This window comes from Pseudophryne corroboree, unplaced genomic scaffold (assembly GCF_028390025.1).
Source record: "Pseudophryne corroboree isolate aPseCor3 unplaced genomic scaffold, aPseCor3.hap2 scaffold_783, whole genome shotgun sequence".
In the NCBI taxonomy this organism is placed as follows: Eukaryota; Metazoa; Chordata; class Amphibia; order Anura; family Myobatrachidae; genus Pseudophryne; species Pseudophryne corroboree.
The window spans coordinates 99,582-123,480 of NW_026970362.1; the positions used below are offsets into that span (position 1 = coordinate 99,582).

The 23,899-nt window shown below is 54.8% G+C and overlaps 1 protein-coding gene across 3 annotated transcripts in view; it reads right to left on the reverse strand.

Moving 5' to 3' along the window:
* Positions 1–23,899, reverse strand: part of SYT11 (synaptotagmin 11) — a 100,805-nt gene that overhangs the window by 37,089 nt on the left and 39,817 nt on the right. Inside the window, exons 1-2 of one of the 3 annotated variants that reach the window (XM_063954891.1) lie at positions 13,164–13,345; positions 2,421–3,238 (exon numbers count right to left, since the gene is read on the reverse strand). In XM_063954891.1, the coding sequence (XP_063810961.1) occupies positions 2,421–3,238; positions 13,164–13,197 (852 nt within the window). In that variant the 5' untranslated portion in view covers positions 13,198–13,345. Of the gene's footprint in view, positions 1–2,420; positions 3,239–13,163; positions 13,346–23,899 lie in introns of those variants that run through there. The other 2 variants (XM_063954890.1, XM_063954892.1) reach the window with 2 other exon arrangements.

Here is a 23,899-nt window from a genome sequence, read left to right on the forward strand (position 1 = left end):
CAGAGATGTGCCGCGCTGCGCTGTGCGTCACGTGGGCCTTGTGGTTATCTGCATACACAGAGATGCGCTGCGCTGTGCGTCATGTGGGCCTTGTGGTTATCTACATACACAGAGATGTGCTGCGCTGTGCGTCACGTGGGCCTTGTGGTTGTCTGCATACACAGAGATGTGCTGCGCTGTGCGTCACGTGGGCCTTGTGGTTATCTACATACACAGAGATGTGCCGCGCTGCGCTGTGCGTCACGTGGGCCTTGTGGTTGTCTGCATACACAGAGATGTGCTGCGCTGTGCGTCACGTGGGCCTTGTGGTTATCTACATACACAGAGATGTGCCGCGCTGCGCTGTGCGTCACGTGGGCCTTGTGGTTATCTACATACACAGAGATGTGCCGCGCTGCGCTGTGCGTCACGTGGGCCTTGTGGTTGTCTGCATACACAGAGATGTGCCGCGCTGCGCGTCACGTGGGCCTTGTGGTTATCTACATACACAGAGATGTGCCGCGCTGCGCTGTGCGTCACGTGGGCCTTGTGGTTATCTACATACACAGAGATGTGCTGCGCTGTGCGTCACGTGGGCCTTGTGGTTGTCTGCATACACAGAGATGTGCCGCGCTGCGCTGTGCGTCACGTGGGCCTTGTGGTTGTCTGCATACACAGATGTGCCGCGCTGCGCTGTGCGTCACGTGGGCCTTGTGGTTGTCTGCATACACAGAGATGTGCCGCGCTGCGCTGTGCGTCACGTGGGCCTTGTGGTTATCTGCATACCCAGAGATGTGCCGCGCCGCGCTGCGCGTCACGTGGGCCTTGTGGTTATCTGCATACCCAGAGATGTGCCGCGCTGCGCTGTGCGTCACGTGGGCCTTGTGGTTATCTGCATACCCAGAGATGTGCCGCGCCGCGCTGCGCGTCACGTGGGCCTTGTGGTTGTCTGCATACACAGAGATGTGCCGCGCTGTGCGTCACGTGGGCCTTGTGGTTATCTGCATACCCAGAGATGTGCCGCGCTGTGCGTCACGTGGGCCTTGTGGTTATCTGCATACACAGATGTGCCGCGCTGCGCGTCACGTGGGCCTTGTGGTTATCTGCATACCCAGAGATGTGCCGCGCTGTGCGTCACGTGGGCCTTGTGGTTATCTGCATACCCAGAGATGTGCCGCGCTGTGCGTCACGTGGGCCTTGTGGTTATCTGCATACACAGAGATGTGCCGCGCTGCGCGTCACGTGGGCCTTGTGGTTATCTGCATACACAGAGATGTGCTGCGCTGTGCGTCACGTGGGCCTTGTGGTTATCTGCATACCCAGAGATGTGCCGCGCTGCGCGTCATATGGGCCTTGTGGTTATCTGCATACCCAGAGATGTGCTGCGCTGTGCGTCACGTGGGCCTTGTGGTTATCTGCATACATAGAGATGTGCCGCGCTCTGCGTCACGTGGGCCTTGTGGTTATCTGCATACACAGAGATGTGCTGCGCTGTGTGTCACGTGGGCCTTGTGGTTATCCGCATACAGATGTGCCGTGCTGCGCTGTGCGTCACGTGGGCCTTGTAGTTATCTGCATATACAGAGATGTGCCGCGCTGCGCGTCACGTGGGCCTTGTGGTTATCTGCATACACAGAGATGTGCCGCGCTGCGCTGTGCGTCACGTGGGCCTTGTGGTTATCTGCATACAGAGATGTGCCGCGCTGCGCTGTGCGTCACGTGGGCCTTGTGGTTATCCGCATACCCAGAGATGTGCCGCGCTGTGCGTCACGTGGGTCTTGTGGTTGTCTGCATACCCAGAGATGTGCCGCGCTGCGCTGTGCGTCACGTGGGCCTTGTGGTTATCTGCATACACAGAGGTGTGCCGCGCTGCGCGTCACGTGGGCCTTGTGGTTATCTGCATACACAGAGATGTGCCGCGCTGCGCTGTGCGTCACGTGGACCTTGTGGTTATCTGCATACCCAGAGATGTGCTGCGCTGTGCGTCATGTGGGTCTTGTGGTTGTCTGCATACACAGAGATGTGCCGCGCTGCGCTGTGCGTCACATGGGCCTTGTGGTTGTCTGCATACACAGGGATATGCCGCGCTGCGCGTCACGTGGGCCTTGTGGCTATCTGCATACACAGAGATGTGCCGCGCTGCGCTGTGCGTCACGTGGGCCTTGTGGTTATCTGCATACACAGAGATGTGCCGCGCTGCGCGTCACGTGGACCTTGTGGTTATCTGCATACCCAGAGATGTGCTGCGCTGTGCGTCATGTGGGTCTTGTGGTTGTCTGCATACACAGAGATGTGCCGCGCTGCGCTGTGCGTCACATGGGCCTTGTGGTTGTCTGCATACACAGGGATATGCCGCGCTGCGCGTCACGTGGGCCTTGTGGTTGTCTGCATACACAGAGATGTGCCGCGCTGCGCTCACTGGTGTTTGCCGATGTTCTCACCTGAATGCTCCTTTTCACAATGTCTCTGGTTAACTGCACTTTACCGGTGCTGGGATCCACCCCGGCCAACGGCACCATAACTTCACCGATGACATCGTCTCGTGAAAAGCGGTCAAAGCTCAACACTAGGAAGTGGAGGATTAAATCCTGGAGCTGACTGTACGGAACGCCGTAAAAGGTGAAGGTTTCGTCAAAGACGGGATCGAGAGTCTTCCGCAAGACCCGAGTCTTCACCCGATGCTTCTTGTCGGGCAGGATGGTCATCTTAATGTAAGGGTCAGATCCATGGGAGTGCTCGTCCATGACCGGCAGGCCATGGGCCTCTTGTATGGTCACCACCAGAGCTTTCTTGGGGAAGTTGTAGTCCACAGAGAGCGTCAGCGTCCCCAGCATCAGCTCCTCGTCCGGAGTGGAGGGGGATGGGGTCTTGCTCCCACTGGAGGTCATGCTCTGGCTCGGGCTCACCTCGTCCCCATAGCTCATGGTGACCGGTAGCTGGCTCATGGCAGTGGCCAGCCCGTTGGGACCTCTCTCGGAACTCATCAGCCCAGCCTCCGCATTCTCCAGCAATGTGTTTCCCCGGGCGACGTCAGCGTCCGCAGGATGTCTGTCTCTGCGCAGTGGGATGTTTTTCTTCTTGTTGCTGAGAGTCTCGGGGTATATACTGATGCCCTTCAACATGTGTATGAACTTGTACGGCGGGTTCTTATACTTCTTCTCAGCCCGACTGCGGCAGCAGGTCCAGATGACCAGCGTCAGGGAGACGCACACAACCAGGATCGCAGCGCCGATGAATCCTGCCGCGATCGGAGACATATCTGCAAGAGCGGAGGAGACTGGTTACAGACACCATACAACTAGCATGGGCCCCTGACTGCCCCAAGGGCCAATCCCGCCTCATGCTAACGTCTCCAGCACCCAGAGAGGCCGCAACACCGCGCACTCCCGGGAGTCAGCCATTCTTACACACTCTCACAACTGCTATGGTGAGCCACGGCAGCATGGTGGCAGAGTGGTTAGTATATTCTTATATCCATCACATTATATCACATTAGGTACCCCTACTGAGCCCCCCCCCCAGCCCTAGAACAGCCTGAGTACAGACAGTGCTGTAAGTGTCCCTCAGAGACTCCCGCCCATGGTGACAAGATGGCGTCACACAGGGCTTAGGTCGCTTTATGGGTCTGAGACCTGAGGACTGTGGCAGCCATTGGGGTACACTGACTTCACTGGAAGCATAGGAGGACGAGCGCTGTGCGACATGGTGCGCTATCCTGCTATTAGAGGCCAGGGGGACTGCACATCGCCAGCAACCGCCACCCCCCCCCCCCCATCATACCGCCAGCAACTCCCAGTCACATCGCCAGCAACCGCCACCCCCATTACATCACCAGCAACTGCCACCGTCACATCGCCAGCAACCGCCACCCCGCCTCGTCATACCGCCAGCAACCCCCCCGTCACATCACCAGCAACCGCCACCCCCATTACATCACCAGCAACTGCCACCCCCGTCACATCACCAGCAACTGCCACCCCCGTCACATCACCAGCAACTGCCACCCCCGTCACATCGCCAGCAACTGCCACCCCCGTCACATCGCCAGCAACCGCCACCCCCCCTTCATCATACCGCCAGCAACCCCCAGTCACATCACCAGCAACCGCCACCCCCATTACATCACCAGCAACTGCCACCCCCGTCACATCGCCAGCAACCGCCACCCCGCCTCGTCATACCGCCAGCAACCCCCGTCACATCACCAGCAACCGCCACCCCCATTACATCACCAGCAACTGCCACCCCCCCACCCCCGTCACATCGCCAGCAACCGCCACGTCATACCGCCAGCAACCCCCCGTCACATCACCAGCAACCGCCACCCCCATTACATCACCAGCAACTGCCACCCCCGTCACATCGCCAGCAACCGCCACGTCATACCGCCAGCAACCCCCCGTCACATCACTAGCAACCGCCACCCCCGTCACATCGCCAGCAACTGCCACCCCCGTCACACCGCCAGCAACCGCCACCCCGCCTCGTCATACCGCCAGCAACCCCCCGTCACATCACCAGCAACCGCCACCCCCATTACATCACCAGCAACTGCCACCCCCCACTCCGTCACATCGCCAGCAACCGCCACGTCATACCGCCAGCAACCCCCCGTCACATCACCAGCAACCGCCACCCCCATTACATCACCAGCAACCGCCACCCCCATTACATCACCAGCAACTGCCACCCCCGTCACATCGCCAGCAACCGCCACCCCGCCTCGTCATACCGCCAGCAACCCCCCGTCACATCACCAGCAACCGCCACCCCCATTACATCACCAGCAACCGCCACCCCGCCTCGTCATACCGCCAGCAACTCCCAGTCACATCACCAGCAACCGCCACCCCCATTACATCACCAGCAACTGCCACCCCCGTCACATCGCCAGCAACCGCCACCCGCCTCGTCATACCGCCAGAAACCCCCCGTCACATCACCAGCAACCGCCACCCCCATTACATCACCAGCAACTGCCACCCCCCACCCCCGTCACATCGCCAGCAACCGCCACGTCATACCGCCAGCAACCCCCCGTCACATCACCAGCAACCGCCACCCCCATTACATCACCAGCAACTGCCACCCCCCACCCCCGTCACATCGCCAGCAACCGCCACCCCGCCTCGTCATACCGCCAGCAACCCCCCGTCACATCACCAGCAACCGCCACCCCCATTACATCACCAGCAACCGCCACCCCCCACCCCCGTCACATCGCCAGCAACCGCCACCCCCCCTCGTCATACCGCCAGCAACCCCCCGTCACATCACCAGCAACCGCCACCTCCGTCACATCGCCAGCAACCGCGACCCCCCACCCCCGTTACATCGCCAGCAACCGCCATCCCCCACCCTAGTCATACCGCCAACAACCGCCACCCCCCCTCGTCATACCGCCAGCAACCCCCCGTCACATCACCAGCAACCGCCACCTCCGTCACATCGCCAGCAACCGCGACCCCCCACCCCGTCACATCGCCAGCAACCGCCACCCCCCCTCGTCATACCGCCAGCAACCCCCCGTCACATCACCAGCAACCGCCACCTCCGTCACATCGCCAGCAACCGCGACCCCCCACCCCCGTTACATCGCCAGCAACCGCCATCCCCCACCCTAGTCATACCGCCAACAACCGCCACCCCCCCTCGTCATACCGCCAGCAACCCCCCGTCACATCACCAGCAACCGCCACCTCCGTCACATCGCCAGCAACCGCGACCCCCCACCCCCGTCACATCGCCAGCAACCGCCATCCCCCACCCTAGTCATACCGCCAACAACCGCCACCCCCCTCGTGATACCGCCAGCAACCCCCCGTCACATCACCAGTAACCGCCACCCCCATTACATCACCAGCAACCACCACCCCCCACCCCGTCACATCGCCAGCAACCACCACCACCCCTCGTCATACCGCTAGCAACCCCCCGTCACATCACCAGCAACCGCCACCCCCATTACATCACCAGCAATCGCCATCCCCCCACCCCCGTCACACCGCCAGCAACCCCCCGTCACATCGCCAGCAGCCGCCACCCCCGTCACATCGCCAGCAACCGCCACCCCCATTACATCGCCAGCAATCGCCACCCTCATCACATCACCAGCAATCCTCCCACACCCCCGTCACATCGCCAGCAACCGCCATCCCCGTCACATCGCCAGCAATCCTCCCACACCCCCGTCACATCGCCAGCAACCGCCATCCCCCGTCACATCACCAGCAATCCCCCGTTACATCGCCAGCAACCGCCACCCCCTACCCCGTTACATCACCAGCAACCGCCACCCCGTTACATCGCCAGCAACCACCACCCCCCACCCCGTCACATCGCCAGCAACCGCCACCCCCCCCTCGTCATACCGCCAGCAACCCCCCGTCACATCACCAGCAACCGCCACCCCCATTACATCACCAGCAACCGCCACTCCCCACCCCCGTCACACCGCCAGCAACCCCCCCGTCACATCGCCAGCAGCCGCCACCCCGTCACATCGCCAGCAACCGCCACCGCCATTACATTGCCAGCAATCGCCACCCACATCACATCACCAGCAATCCTCCCACACCCCCGTCACATCGCCAGCAACCGCCATCCCCGTCACATCGCCAGCAATCCTCCCACACCCCAGTCACATCGCCAGCAACCGCCACCCCCCACCCCGTCACATCACCAGCAATCCCCCGTTACATCGCCAGCAACCGCCACCCCGTTACATCACCAGCAACCGCCAACCCGTTACATCGCCAGCAACCGCCACCCTCTACCCCGTTACAACGCCAGCAACCGCCACCCCCTACCCCGTTACATCGCCAGCAACAGCCACCCCGTCACATCGCCAGCAACCGCCACATCGCCAGCAACCACCCCCCCACCCGTTACGTTGCCAGCAACGCCCCGTTACATTGCCAGCAACCGCCACCCCCGTCACATCGCCAGCAACCCCCCGTTACATCGCCAGCAACCGCCACCCCCCACCCCCGTCACATCGCCAGCAACCGCCACCCGTCACATCGCCAGCAACCGCCACCCGTCACATCGCCAGCAACCCCCGTTACATCGCCAGCAACCGCCCCCCCACCCCGTTACATCGCCAGTAATCCCGTCACATCGCCAGCAACCGCCACACAGTCCCCAATACATCGCCAGCAACTGCCACCCCCTCACATCACCAGCAACCCCCCCGTGACATCGCCAGCAGCCGCCACCCCCGTTACATCGCCAGCAACCGCCACCCCCATCACATCGCCAGCAACCCCCCGTTACATCACCAGCAACCGCCACCATCACATCGCCAGCAACTGCCACCCCCCACCCCGTCACATCACCAGCAACTCCCCGTCACATCACCAGCAACTCCCCGTCACATCACCAGCAACTCCCCGTCACATCGCCAGCAACCCCCGTCACATCACCAACTGCCACCCCCCACCCCCGTCACATCACCAGCAACCCCTGTCACATCGCCAGCAACTCCCCGTCACATCGCCAGCAACTCCCCGTCACATCACCAGCAACTCCCCGTCACATCACCAGCAACTCCCCGTCATCACCAGCAACTCCCCGTCACATCACCAGCAATTCCCCGTCACATCACCAGCAACCGCCGTCACATCGCCAGCAACCGCCACCCCCCACCCCCGTCACATCACCAGCAACCCCCGTCACATCACCAGCAACTCCCGTCACATCACCAGCAACTCCCCGTCACATCACCAGCAACCCCCGTCACATCGCCAGCAACCGCCACCCCCCACCCCCGTCACATCACCAGCAACCCCCGTCACATCGCCAACAACTGCCACCCCATAACCGTTACACATCACCAGCAAACCCCCGTTACATCACCAACCCCCAGCCCCCACCCCCGGTACATCGCCAGCAACCCCACCCCCTTTTACATCACCAGCAACCGTCACATCGCCTGCAGACCCCCCACCCCCGTTACATAGCCAGCAACCGCCTCCCACCCACGTTACATCGCTAGCAAACCCCCGTCACATCACCAGCAACCGCCACCCCCCGTTACATCGCCAGCAGCCCCCGTGACATCACCAGCAACCGCCCCCCACTCCCGTTACATCACCAGCAACCTCTCCCCACTCCCGTTACATCGCCAGCAACCCCCCCACCTCCGTTACATTGCCAGCAACCCCTACCCCTATTACATCACCAGCAACCGCCACCCCCATTACATCGCTAGCAACCCCCCATTACATCACCAACCGCCACCCCCGTTACATCGTCACCAACCCCCCTTCACATCGCCAGAAACCCCACCCCGTTAGATCTCAGCAATCCCCCTCCCCGTCACATCACCATCAACTGCCCCCCCGTTACATCGCCAGCAACCATCACCCTCCACCCCCGTTACATCGCCAGCAAACCCCCCCTCCCCGTTACATCACCAGCAACCGTCACATCGCCTGCAGACCCCCCACCCCCGTTACATTGCCAGCAACCGCCTCCCACCCCCGTTACATTGCCAGCAACCGCCTTCCACCCACGTCACATCGTCTGCAGACCCCCCACCCCCGTTACATAGCCAGCAACAGCCTCCCACCAACGTTACATAGCCAGCAACAGCCTCCCACCAACGTTACATAGCCAGCAACAGCCTCCCACCAATGTTACATAGCCAGCAACAGCCTCCCACCAACGTTACATAGCCAGCAACAGCCTCCCACCAATGTTACATAGCCAGCAACAGCCTCCCACCAACGTTACATAGCCAGCAACAGCCTCCCACCAACGTTACATAGCCAGCAACAGCCTCCCACCAACGTTACATAGCCAGCAACAGCCTCCCACCAATGTTACATAGCCAGCAACAGCCTCCCACCAATGGTACATAGCCAGCAACAGCCTCCCACCAACGTTACATAGCCAGCAACAGCCTCCCACCAATGTTACATAGCCAGCAACAGCCTCCCACCAATGTTACATAGCCAAGCAACAGCCTCCCACCAATGTTACATAGCCAGCAACAGCCTCCCACCCACGTTGCATCGCCAGCAAACCCCACCCCGTTACAGCACCAGCAACCGTCACATCGCCTGCAGACCCCCACCCCCGTTACATAGCCAGCAGACCCCCCACCCCCGTTACATAGCCAGCAGACCCCCCACCACCGTTACATAGCCAGCAGACCCCCCACTACCGTTACATAGCCAGCAGACCCCCCACCACCGTTACATCGCTAGCAAACCCCCGTCACATCACCAGAAACAGCCACCCCCGTTACATCGCCATAGCCCCCCCTACCCCCATTACATCGCCAGCAACCCCCCCTACCCCCATTACATCGCCAGTAACCCCCCACACCCGATACATCGCCAGTAACCCCCCACACCCGTTACATCGCCAGCAACCCCCCTACCCCCTTACATCGCCAGCAACCCCCCCTACCCCCATTACATCGCCAGTAACCCCCCACACCCATTACATCGCCAGTAACCCCCACACCCGTTACATCGCCAGCAACCCCCCCTACATCGCCAGCAGCCCCCCCTACCCCCTTACATCGCCAGCAACCCCCCCTACCCCCATTACATCGCCAGTAACACCCGACACCCGTTACATCGCCAGTAACTCCCCACACCCGTTACATCGCCAGTAACTACCCACACCCGTTACATCACCAGCCAAATCCACTGACAACAGGCGACATAGATCTATAGTGACACCACATTCTCACTTCTGCATGTTGTAGACATCAGGGGCACTGACCTCTCCCCTCCTCCTAACACAGACATCAGGGGGCACCGACCTCTCCCCTCCTCCTAATACACAGACATCAGGGGACACAGACCTCTCCCCTCCTCCTAATACACAGACATCAGGGGACACCGACCTCTCCCCTCCTCCTAATACACAGACATCAGGGGACACCGACCTCTCCCCTCCTCCTAATACACAGACATCAGGACACTGACCTCTCCCCTCCTAATACACAGACATCAGGGGACACTGACCTCTCCCCTCCTCCTAATACACAGACATCAGGGGTCACTGACCTCTCCCCTCCTAATACACAGACATCAGGGGTCACTGACCTCTCCCCTCCTAATACACAGACATCAGGGGGCACTGACCTCTCCCCTCCTCCTAATACACAGACATCAGGGGGCACCGACCTCTCCCCTACTCCTAATACACAGACATCAGGGGGCACCGACCTCTCCCCACCTCCTAATACACAGACATCAGGCTGAGATACGCATCACATACCATAGACACACATATAACACGGCTGAGATACGCATCACATACCAGAGACACACATATAACACGGCTGAGATACACATCACATACCAGAGACACACATATAACGCGGCTGAGATACGCATCACATACCAGAGACACACATATAACGCGGCTGAGATACACATCACATACCAGAGACACACATATAACACGGCTGAGATACGCATCACATACCAGAGACACACATATAACACGGCTGAGATACACATCACATACCAGAGACACACATATAACACGGCTGAGATACGCATCACATACCAGAGACACACATAACACGGCTGAGATACACATCACATACCAGAGACACACATATAACGCGGCTGTTATACGCATCACATACCAGACACACACATATAACACGGCTGAGATACACATCACATACCAGAGACACACATATAACGCGGCTGAGATACGCATCACATACCAGAGACACACATAACGCGGCTGAGATACGCATCACATACCAGAGACACACATATAACACGGCTGTGATACACATCACATACCAGAGACACACATATAACGCAGCTGTTATACGCATCACATACCAGAGACACACACATAACACGGCTGAGATACACATCACATACCAGAGACACACATATAACGCGGCTGTTATACACATCACATACCAGAGACACACATATAACACAGCTGTTATACGCATCACATACCAGAGACACACATATAACACAGCTGTTATACACATCACATACCAGAGACACACATATAACACAGCTGTTATACACATCACATACCAGAGACACACATATAACACAGCTGTTACACACATCACATACCAGAGACACACATATAACGCGGCTGTTATACGCATCACATACCAGAGACACACATATAACACAGCTGTTATACGCATCACATACCAGAGACACACACATAACGCGGCTGTGATACACATCACATACCAGAGACACACATATAACACAGCTGTTATACACATCACAGACCAGAGACACACATATAACACAGCTGTTATACACATCACATACCAGAGACACACATATAACACAGCTGTTATACGCATCACATACCAGAGACACACATATAACACAGCTGTTATACGCATCACATACCAGAGACACACATATAACACAGCTGTTATACGCATCACATACAAGAGACACACATATAACACAGCTGTTATACGCATCACATACCAGAGACACACATATAATGCGGCTGAGATACGCATCACATACCAGAGACACACATATAACACGGCTGTTATACACATCACATACCAGAGACACACATATAACGCGGCTGAGATACGCATCACATACCAGAGACACACATATAACACGGCTGTTATACACATCACATACCAGAGACACACATATAACGCGGCTGTTATACGCATCACATACCAGAGACACACATATAACACAGCTGTTATACGCATCACATACCAGACACACACATATAACACAGCTGTTATACGCATCACATACCAGAGACACACATATAACGCGGCTGAGATACGCATCACATACCAGAGACACACATATAACGCGGCTGAGATACGCATCACATACCAGAGACACACATATAACACGGCTGTTATACACATCACATACCAGAGACACACATATAACGCGGCTGAGTTACGCATCACATACCAGAGACACACATATAACACGGCTGTTATACACATCACATACCAGAGACACACATATAACACGGCTGTTATACGCATCACATACCAGAGACACACATATAACACGGCTGTTATACACATCACATACCAGAGACACACATATAACACGGCTGAGATACCCATCACATACCAGAGACACACATATAACACGGCTGTTATACACATCACATACCAGAGACACACATATAACACAGCTGTTATACACATCACATACCAGAGACACACATATAACGCGGCTGAGATACCCATCACATACCAGAGACACACATATAACACGGCTGAGATACACATCACATACCAGAGACACACATATAACACGGCTGTTATACACATCACATACCAGAGACACACATATAACACGGCTGTTATACACATCACATACCAGAGACACACATATAACACGGCTGTTATACACATCACATTCCAGAGACACACATATAACACAGCTGTTATACGCATCACATACCAGAGACACACATATAACACGGCTGTTATACACATCACATACCAGAGACACACATATAACACGGCTGTTATACACATCACATACCAGAGACACACATATAACGCGGCTGTTATACACATCACATACCAGAGACACACATATAACACGGCTGTTATACGCATCACATACCAGAGACACACATATAACACGGCTGTTATACACATCACATACCAGAGACAAACATATAACGCGGCTGTTATACACATCACATACCAGAGACACACATATAACACGGCTGTTATACGCATCACATACCAGAGACACAGAGTAACCACTACTTTCTTAAGGCCACAATTAATAGTAAGTCAAGGGGGTCACTGACTAACATAAAGTCAGGGGCCACAAACTGCCAGTATTGCAGGGTCACACAATTCCCTTTATCCCAGGGGCCACATACTGGCTATATACTGTACGAGGGGCCCAAAACTTGCTGCATCTTGTGGGCCCAAAAAACCTCCAACTTCTGGGCCACAGACTTTGGAGAGCCCGGGGGCCACAGATCCCCCACATTTCTAGGGCCACGGACCGGTGAGAATCTTGGAGCCACAGACTGTATATTAAGGGGCCAGGATCCCACACACTTTTGGGGCCACAGACTAGCAACATTAAGAGTTCAGGGGCCACAGACTGTATATCAGAGGTCCAGGTCCACGACAGACGAGGGGCCACAGGCTGTGCATTGGGGCCGAGCCTTTCTGGGCCGGTCTGGCGGAGGAAGAGGCTTACCGAAGCTGGGTGTGAGGCTGCTGATGTCCGCCATGCTGGCCGTGTATGTGGGTGCAGGGATGATCCCTACTTCATGTCCCGACTGCTCCCTACACAGATGATGCTGCGCTCCCCGGAGCCTCCGGCGCACCTGCTGCTGGTCCTGATGCAAGCCCAGGCCACTCCCATCTGCCGGAAAGTGCCGAACGCACGAAGCAGCGGCCGCCATCTTACTACACCTGGGCGCAGCACTGTGTCATTGTGCGTGTCCGCCATCTTACTACACCCGGGCACAAATCCCAGTCATAGTGCGTATCAGCCATCTTACTACACCCAGGCACAAATCCGTCAGTGAATATCCGCCATCTTACTACACCTGGGCGCAGCCCTTCATTGTGCGTGTCCACCATCTTACTACACCCGAGCACAAATCCCAGTCATAGTGAGTGTCCGCCATCTTACCACACTCGGGCACAAATCCCTGTAATAATGCGTGTCCGCCATCTTACTACACCCGGGCACAAATCCCAGTCATAGTGTGTGTCCGCCATCTTACTACACCACCCAAACAAAACACCCTTACTGTAAGTTTGCCATCTTGCTACACCCAGACACACCCTGTCACAGAATGATTCACCTAATATTCATAGTCAGTGACGTCACTCAGTACATAGCAACTGCAGAATGTAATCAGGGAAAAGGTCCCATAATGTGACGTGAGGGTGAGGGGACGCTGTCGGTACGGTGGGCCCGGTAATGTGACATGAGGGTGAGGTGACGGCAGGGGTGCCGGGGACCCGGTAATGTGACGGCGGCAGTGCCGTGGGCCCAGTAATATGACATGAGGGAGAGGTGACGGCGGCGGTGCCGTGGTCTCTGGTAATGTGACGTGAGGGAGAGGTGACAATGGCGGTGCGGTGGGCCCGGTAATGTGACGTGAGGGAGAGGTGACGGCGGTGGTGCAGAGGCCCCGGTAATGTAACATGAGGGTGAGGTGACGGCGGCGGGGCGGTGGGCCCGGTAATGTGACGTGAGGGACAGGTGACGGCGGTGGTGCAGAGGCCCCGGTAATGTAACATGAGGGTGAAGTGTCGGCGGCGGTGCAGTGGGCCCGGTAATGTGATGTGAGGGAGAGGTGACGGTGGTGGTGCTGTGGGCCCGGTCATGTGATGTGAGGGTGAGGTGACGGCGGCGGTGTGCTGTGGCTCTGGTAAAGTGACGTGAGGGAAAGGTGACGGCGCCAGTGCCGTGGGCCCGGTAACGTGACGTGAGGAGACGGTGTGGTGGGCCCGGTAATGTGATGTGACGGCGGCGGTGTGCTGTGGCTCTGGTAAAGTGACGTGAGGGAGAGGTGATTGCGGCGGTGCCGTGGGCCCGGTAATGTGATGCGGGGTGTGCGGTGGTCCCGGTAATGTGACGTGGGGGTGAAGTGACGGTGGCGGTGGGCCCGGTAATATGACGTGAGGGAGAGGTGACGGCGGTGGTGCTGTGGGCCCGGTAATGTGATGTGAGGTGACGGCGGAGGTTCTGTGGGCCCGGTAATGTGACATGAGGGAGAGGAGACGGCGGAGGTGCTGTGGGCCCGGTAATGTGACGGGATGGTGAGGCGACGGTGCTGTGGGCCCGGTAATGTGATGTGACGGCGGTGGTGTGCTGTGGCTCTGGTAAAGTGACGTGAGGCATCGGCGATTGCGGCGGTGCCGTGGGACCGGTAATGTGACGTGAGGCGACGGCGGCGGTGTGGTGGGCCCGGTAATGTGACTTAAGGGAGAAGTGACGGCGGCGGTCCCGGTAATGTGACATCGGGGTGAAGTGACGGCAGCGGTGCGGTGGGCCCGGTAATGTGGTGTGAGGAAGAGGTGACGGTGGTATCACGGGGGGGTCTCTGTGAAGGCATTGCAATGTTTAGCACAGCCGTGCCCCGCCACACACCTGACCCTAATTCTGGGTACACACTGGCTGATATATCGGCTATTTAATTGAACTGCGGATGCATTTTGCAGGTCCGTTGGCCAGCGTGTACCAGCGATATATCTGTGAATGACATCTATCACACGCATATCGGGTCGGCCCTGCAGCTCACTACAGATATACTGGTGCATCGGGCTGTGTGTACGGGAGGTCAGAATACACATGCTGCAGCAGCCGGAGTTGATTGGGCGTGTGCATGCCGATATATCGATCAGTGTGTCACGTAACGGGTTTAGGTCACACAGGACGACCTGGCCAATTAGGGGATTCCTGCTTACCATCAGAAACTGCCTGTGGAAGGGTACAAAGCTGCCACCACCAGATTCTTTCCCGTGGCCTCTGGAACCACGGTTCTGCTCTGTATGCGTCGACACGCTGTCTTACCACACCTGTGTGGTGTTGACTGATCACCAGTGGTCGCTTGACCAAGCCTCTGCAGGTAGCTGGCGGAAGGCGGGGTTGGAGACGCTAGGGTTACCCCGAAACAGCTGAAAAACAGGGCTACGTTACGTGTATCCCTGCTGGTCACAAGAAGAAGCGGTCATCTTGAGACAAAAGATGTTTATTCGCTCAAAAGTCTTAAAAAAGACTCTTCCCTTTTTCTAGGGGCAACAGCAATATGTTCACAGCCAGTGTCAGACTGGGGCATGAAAGGCCCACCGGAAATGCAGTCGTAGGAGCCCATGTTTAGGGGTATGGCCAGTCTACAAAGGGTGTGTGGCCAGCTGCTACATTGGTTTGCTTAACCATTAGAGAGTGCATGGGCCAGTGCCGTAACTAGACATTTTAGCGGTGTGCAAAAAACAGCATCAGCACCCCCATATATAGACAAGAGGGCCAGTGCGCGCCTTAGGCGTATGTAACAAATATAGGGGCCTGCCTTCATTGAGAAGGGGCATGGCCACAAAATAATACGGATTCATATTACGCTGTACAAAAACCTTCATTATTCAAATTAAGCCGCTCAGTAGCACTACCTACACACATTACACCAGGCAGGGTCCCCTTTTACACATTACACCATGCAGGGTCCCCTTTTACACATTACGGCAGGCAGAGTCCCCTATTACACATTACGGCAGGCAGAGTCCCCTATTACACCAGGCAGGGTCCCCTTTTACACATTACGGCAGGCAGGAGTCCCCTATTACACATTACGGCAGGCAGAGTCCCCTATTACATATTACGGTAAACTCCTCTATTACACATTACGGCAGGCAGAGTCCTCTATTACACATTACGGCAGGCAGAGTCCCCTATTACACATTACGGCAGGCAAGAGTCCCCTATTACACATTACGGCAGGCAGGAGTCCCCTATTACACCTTACGGCAGGCAGAGTCCTCTATTACACATTACGGCAGGCAGAGTCCCCTATTACATATTACGGTAAAGTCCTCTATTACAGATTACGGCAGGCAGAGTCCTCTATTACACATTACGGCAGTATAGTTCTTTTTCTCTGACGTCCTAGTGGATGCTGGGAACTCCGTAAGGACCATGGGGAATAGACGGGCTCCGCAGGAGACTGGGCACTCTAAAAGAAAGATTAGGTACTATCTGGTGTGCACTGGCTCCTCCCTCTATGCCCCTCCTCCAGACCTCAGTTAGATTTCTGTGCCCGGCCGAGCTGGATGCACACTAGGGGCTCTCCTGAGCTCCTAGAAAGAAAGTATATGTTAGGTTTTTTATTTTACAGTGAGACCTGCTGGCAACAGGCTCACTGCAACAAGGGACTAAGGGGAGAAGAAGCGAACCTACCTGCTTGCAGCTAGCTTGGGCTTCTTAGGCTACTGGACACCATTAACTCCAGAGGGATCGACCGCAGGACCCGTCCTTGGTGTTCGTTCCCGGAGCCGCGCCGCCGTCCCCCTTACAGAGCCAGAAGCATGAAGATGGTCCGGAAAATCGGCGGCAGAAGACTTCAGTCTTCACCAAGGTAGCGCACAGCACTGCAGCTGTGTGCCATTGCTCCTCATACACACTTCACACTCCGGTCACTGAGGGTGCAGGGGGGGGGGCGTCCTGAGCAGCAATAAAAACACCTTGGCTGGCAAAATAATCACAATATATAGCCCCAGAGGCTATATATGTGATAATTACCCCTGCCAGAATCCATAAAAAAGCAGGAGAAAAGTCAGTGAAAAAGGGGCGGAGCAATCTCCCTCGGCACACTGGCGCCATTTTCTCTTCACAGTGTAGCTGGAAGACAGTTTCCCAGGCTCTCCCCTGTAGTTTTCAGGCTCAAAGGGTTAAAAAGAGAGGGGGGGGGCACTAAAGTTAGGCGCAATATTGTTTATACAAGCAGCTATTGGGGAAAATTCACTCAGTGATAGTGTTTATCCCTACATTATATAGCGCTCTGGTGTGTGCTGGCATACTCTCTCTCTGTCTCCCCAAAGGGCTGTGTGGGGTCCTGTCCTCAGTCAGAGCATTCCCTGTGTGTGTGCGGTGTGTCGGTACGGCTGTCGACATGTTTGATGAGGAGGCTTATGTGGAGGCGGAGCAGATGCCGATAAATGGGATGTCGCCCCCTGTGGGCCGACACCAGAGTGGATGGATAGATGGAAGGTATTAACCGACAGTGTCAACTCCTTACATAAAAGGCTGGATGACGTAACAGCTATGGGACAGCCGGCTTCTCAGCCAGTGCCTGCCCAGGCGTCTCAAAGGCCATCAGGGGCTCAAAAACGCCCGCTCCCTCAGATGGCAGACACAGATGTCGACACGGAGTCTGACTTCAGTGTCGACGAGGTTGAGACATATACACAATCCACTAGGAACATCCGTTACATGATCCCGGCAATAAAAAATGTGTTACACATTTCTGACATTAACCCAAGTACCACTTAAAAAGGGTTTTATGTTTGGGGAGAAAAAGCAGCCAGTGTTTTGTTCCCCCATCAAATGAGTGAATGAAGTGTGAAAAAGCGTGGGTTCCCCCGATAAGAAACTGGTAATTTCTAAAAAGTTACTGATGGCGTACCTTTTCCCGCCAGAGGATAAGTTACGCTGGGAGATATCCCCTAGGGTGGATAAGGCGCTCACACGTTTGTCAAAAAAGGTGGCACTGCCGTCTTAGGATACGGCCACTTTGAAGGTACCTGCTGATAAAAAGCAGGAGGCTATCCTGAAGTCTGTATTTACACACTCAGGTACTAGACTGAGACCTGCAGATAGTGCTGCTGCAGCGTGGTCTGTAACCCTGTCAAACAGGGATACTAGTTTGCGAACATAAGACGTCGTCTTATATATGAGGGATGCACAGAGGGATATTTTGCCGGCTGGCATCCAGAATTAATGCAATGTCCATTCTGTCAGGAGGGTATTAGAGACCCTACACAGGACAGGTGATGCTGACTTTAAAAGGCACATAGAGCCTTATAAGGGTGAGGAATGGTCTCTGGGACCTCGTATCCACAGCAACAGCTGGGAAGAAATTTTTTTACCTCAGGTTTCCTCACAGCCTAAGAAAGCACTGTATTATCATGTACAGTCCTTTCGGCTTCAGAAAAGCAAGCGGGTCAAAGGCGCTTCCCTTCTGCACAGAGACGAGGGAAGAGGGAAAAAGCTGCACCAGTCAGCCAGTTCCCAGAATCAAAATTCTTCCCCCGCTTCCTCTGAGTCCACCGCATGACGCGGGGGCTCCACAGGCGTAGCCAGGTACGGTGGGGGGCCACCTCAAAAATTTCAGCGATCAGTGGGCTCGCTCACAGGTGGATCCCTGGATCCTTCAAGTAGTATCTCAGGGGTACAGGCTGGAATTCGAGGCGTCTCCCCCCCGCCGTTTCCTCAAATCTGCCTTGCCGACAACTTCCTCAGGCAGGGAGGCTGTGCTAGAGGCAATTCACAAGCTGTATTCCCAGCAGGTGATAGTCAAGGTGCCCCTACTTCAACAAGGACGGGGTTACTATTCCACACTGTTTGTGGTACCGAAACCGGACGGTTCGGTGAGACCCATTTTAAATTTGAAGTCCTTGAACACATACATAAAAAAATTCAAGTTCAAGATGGAATCGCTCAGGGCGGTTATTGCAAGCCTGGAGGAGGGGGATTACATGGTATCCCTGGACATCAAGGATGCTTACCTACATGTCCCCATTTACCATCCTCACCAGGAGTACCTCAGATTTGTGGTACAGGATTGCCATTACCAATTCCAAACACTGCCGTTTGGACTGTCCACGGCACCGAGGGTCTTTACCAAGGTAATGGCAGAAATGATGATACTCCTTCGAAAAAAGGGAGTTTTTAATTATCCCGTACTTGGACGATCTCCTTATAAAGGCGAGGTCCATGGAGCAGTTGTTGGTCGGAGTAGCACTATCTCGGGAAGTGCTACAACAGCACGGATGGATGCTATACATTCCAAAGTCACAGCTGGTTCCTACCACACGCCTGCTGTTCCTGGGGATGGTTCTGGACACAGAACAGAAAAAAGTGTTTCTCCCGCAGGAGAAAGCCAAGGAGCTGTCATCTCTAGTCAGAGACCTCCTGAAACCAAAACAGGTATCGGTGCATCACTGCACACGAGTCCTGGGAAAAATGGTAGCTTCTTACGAAGCAAAATTCCATTCGGCAGGTTCCTTGCAAGAACTTTTCAGTGGGACCTCTTGGACAAGTGGTCGGAATCGCATCTTCAGATGCATCGGCTGATAACCCTGTCTCCAAGGACCAGGGTATCTCTACTGTGGTGGCTGCAGAGTGCTCATCTTCAAGAGGGCCGCAGATTCGGCATACAGGACTGGGTCCTGGTAACCACGGATGCCAGCCTTCGAGGCTGGGAGGCAGTCACACAGGGAAGAAATTTCCAAGGACTTTGGTCAAGTCAGGAGTCGTCACTACACATAAATATTCTGGAACTGAGGGCCATTTACAATGCCCTAAGTCTGGCAAGGCCTCTGCTTTAAAACCAGCCGGTACTGATCCAATCAGACAACATCACGGCAGTCGCCCATGTAAACCGACAGGGCGGCACAAGAAGCAGGATGGCGATGGCAGAAGCCACAAGGATTCTCCGATGGGCGGAAAATCACGTCTTAGCACTGTCAGCAGTGTTCATTCCGGGAGTGGACAACTGGGAAGCAGACTTCCTCAGCAGACACGACCGACACCCGGGAGAGTGGGGACTTCATCCAGAAGTCTTCCAACTGTTGGTAAACCGTTGGGAAAGGCCACAGGTGGACATGATGGCGTCCCGCCTAAACAAAAAACTAGATATTGCGCCAGGTCAAGGGACCCTCAGGCAATAGCTGTGGACGCTCTAGTGACACCGTGGGTGTACCAGTCGGTTTATGTATTCCCTCCTCTGCCTCTCATACCAAAGGTACGGAGAATAATAAGAGAACGAGGAGTAAGAACGATACTCGTGGTTCCGGATGGGCCAAGAAGAGCTTGGTACCCTGAACTTCAAGAAATAATATCAGAGGACCCATGGCCTCTACCGCTCAGACAGGATCTGCTACAGCAGGGGCCCTGTCTGTTCCAAGACTTACCGCGGCTGCGTTGGACGGCATGGCGGTTGAATTCCGGATCCTAAAGCAAAAGGGCATTCCGGAGGAAGTCATTCCTACGCTGATAAAAGCCAGGAAAGAAGTAACCGCAAACCATTATCACCGTATTTGGCGAAAATATGTTGCGTGGTGTGAGGCCAGGAAGGCCCCAACAGAGGAATTTCAGCTGGGTCGTTTTCTGCACTTCCTACAGTCAGGAGTGACTATGGGCCTAACTTTGGGTTCCATTAAGGTCCAGATTTCGGCTCTGTCGATTTTCTTCCAGAAAGAACTGGCTTCACTGCCTGGAGTTCAGACATTTGTAAGGGGAGTGCTACATATTCAGCCCCTTTTTTGTGCCTTCTGTGGCACCTTGGGCTCTTAACGTGGTGTTGAGTTTCTTAAAATCACATTGGTTTGAGCCACTTAAAACTGTGGATTTGAAATATCTCACGTGGAAAGTGGTCATGTTATGGGCCTTGGCTTTGGCCAGGCGTGTGTCAGAATTGGCGGCTTTGTCATGTAAAAGCCCTTATCTGATTTTCCATATGGATAGGGCAGAATTGAGGACTCGTCCCCAGTTTCTCCCTAAGGTGGTATCAGCTTTTCACTTGAACCAACCTATTGTAGTGCCTGCGGCTACTAGGGACTTGGAAGATTCCAAGTTACTGGACGTAGTCAGGGCCTTAAAAATTTATATTTCCAGGACGGCTGGAGTCAGGAAAACTGACTCTTTTTTTATCCTGTAGGCACCCAACAAAATAGGTGCTCCTGCTTCTAAGCAGACTATTGCTCGCTGAATTTGTAGCACAATTCAGCTGGAGCATTCTGCGGCTGGATTGCCGCATCCTAAATAAGTAACAGCCCATTCCACGAGGAAAGTGGGCTCATCTTGGGCGGCTGCCCGAGGGGTCTCGGCTTTACAACTTTGCCGAGCTGCAACTTGGTCAGGGGCAAACACGTTTGCTAAATTCTACAAATTTGATACCCTGGCTGAGGAGGACCTTGAGTTCTCTCATTCGGTGCTGCAGAGTCATCCGCACTCTCCCGCCCGTTTGGGAGCTTTGGTATGATCCCCATGGTCCTTACGGAGTTCCCAGCATCCACTAGGACGTCAGAGAAAATAAGAATTTACTTACCGATAATTCTATTTCTCGGAGTCCGTAGTGGATGCTGGGGTTCCTGAAAGGACCATGGGGAATAGCGGCTCCGCAGGAGACAGGGCACAAAAAGTAAAGCTTTAGGATCAGGTGGTGTGCACTGGCTCCTCCCCCTATGACCCTCCTCCAAGCCAGTTAGGTACTGTGCCCGGACGAGCGTACACAATAAGGGAGGAATTTTGAATCCCGGGTAAGACTCATACCAGCCACACCAATCACACCGTACAACTTGTGATCTAAACCCAGTTAACAGTATGATAACAGCGGAGCCTCTGAAAAGATGGCTCACAACAATAATAACCCGATTTTTGTAACTATGTACAAGTATTGCAGATAATCCGCACTTGGGATGGGCGCCCAGCATCCACTACGGACTCCGAGAAATAGAATTATCGGTAAGTAAATTCTTATTTTCTCTATCGTCCTAGTGGATGCTGGGGTTCCTGAAAGGACCATGGGGATTATACCAAAGCTCCCAAACGGGCGGGAGAGTGCGGATGACTCTGCAGCACCGAATGAGAGAACTCCAGGTCCTCTTTTGCCAGGATATCAAATTTGTAGAATTTTACAAACGTGTTCTCCCCTGACCACGTAGCTGCTCGGCAGAGTTGTAATGCCGAGACCTCTCGGGCAGCCGCCCAAGATGAGCCCACCTTCCTTGTGGAATGGGCCTTAACCGATTTAGACTGTGGCAGGCCTGCCTCAGAATGTGCAAGTTGAATTGTGTTACAAATCCAACGAGCAATCGCCTGCTTAGAAGCAGGCGCACCCAACTTGTTGGGTGCATACAGTATAAACAGCGAGTCAGATTTTCTGACTCCAGCTGTCCTGGAACATATTTTCAGGACCCTGACAACTCCTAGCAACTTGGAGTCCTCCAAGTCCCTAGTAGGTGCAAGGCACCACAATAAGCTGGTTCAGGTGAAACACTGACACCACCTTAGGGAGAGAACTGGGGACGAGTCCGCAGCTCTGCCCTGTCCGAATGGACAAACAGATATGGGCTTTTTTGAGAAAAAACCACCAATTTGACACTCGCCTGGTCCAGGCCAGGGCCAAGAGCATGGTCACTTTTTATGTGAGATGCTTCAAATCCACATATTTGACTGGTTTTAAACCAATGTGATTTGAGGAATCCCAGAACTACGTTGAGATCCCACAGTGCCACTGGAGGCACAAAAAAGGGGTTTGTATATGCAATACTCCCTTGACAAACTTCTGGACTTCAGGAACTGAAGCCAATTCTTTCTGGAAGAAAATTTACAGGGCCGAATTTGAACCTTAATGGACCCCAATTTGAGGCCCATAGACACTCCTGTTTTCAGGAAATGCAGGAAACGACCGAGTTGAAATTTCTTTGTGGGCCTTCCTGGCCTCACACCACGCAACATATTTTCGCCACACGTGGTGATAATGTTGTGCGGTCATCTCCTTTCTGGCTTTGACCAGGGTAGGAATGACCTCTTCCGGAATGCCTTTTTTCCCCGTAGGATCCGGCTTTCCATCGCCATGCCCACAAACGCAGCTGCGGTAAGTCTTGGAACAGACATGGTACTTGCTGAAGCAAGTCCCTTCTTAGCGGCAGAGGCCATAAGACCTCTGTAAGCATCTCTTGAAGTTCCGGGTACCAAGTCCTTCTTGGCCAATCCGGAGCCATGAGTATAGTTCTTACTCCTCTACGTCTTATAATTCTCAGCACCTTAGGTATGAGAAGCAGAGGAGGGAACACATACACCGACTGGTACACCCACGGTGTTACCAGAACGTCCACATCTATTGCCTGAGGGTCTCTTGACCTGGCGCAATACCTGTCCCGTTTTTTGTTCAGACGGGACGCCATCATGTCCACCTTTGGTATTTCCCAACGGTTTACAATCATGTGGAAAAAACTTCTCAATGAAGTTTCCACTCTCCCGGGTGGAGGTCGTGCTGAGGAAGTCTGCTTCCCAGTTTCCATTCCCGGGATGAAAAACTGCTGACAGTGTTATCACATGATTTTCCGCCCAGCGAAAAGTCCTTGCAGTTTCTGCCATTGCCCTCCTGCTTCTTGTGTCGCCCTGTCTGTTTACGTGGGCGACTGCCGTGATGTTTTTCCCACTGGATCAATACCGGCTGACCTTGAAGCAGAGGTCTC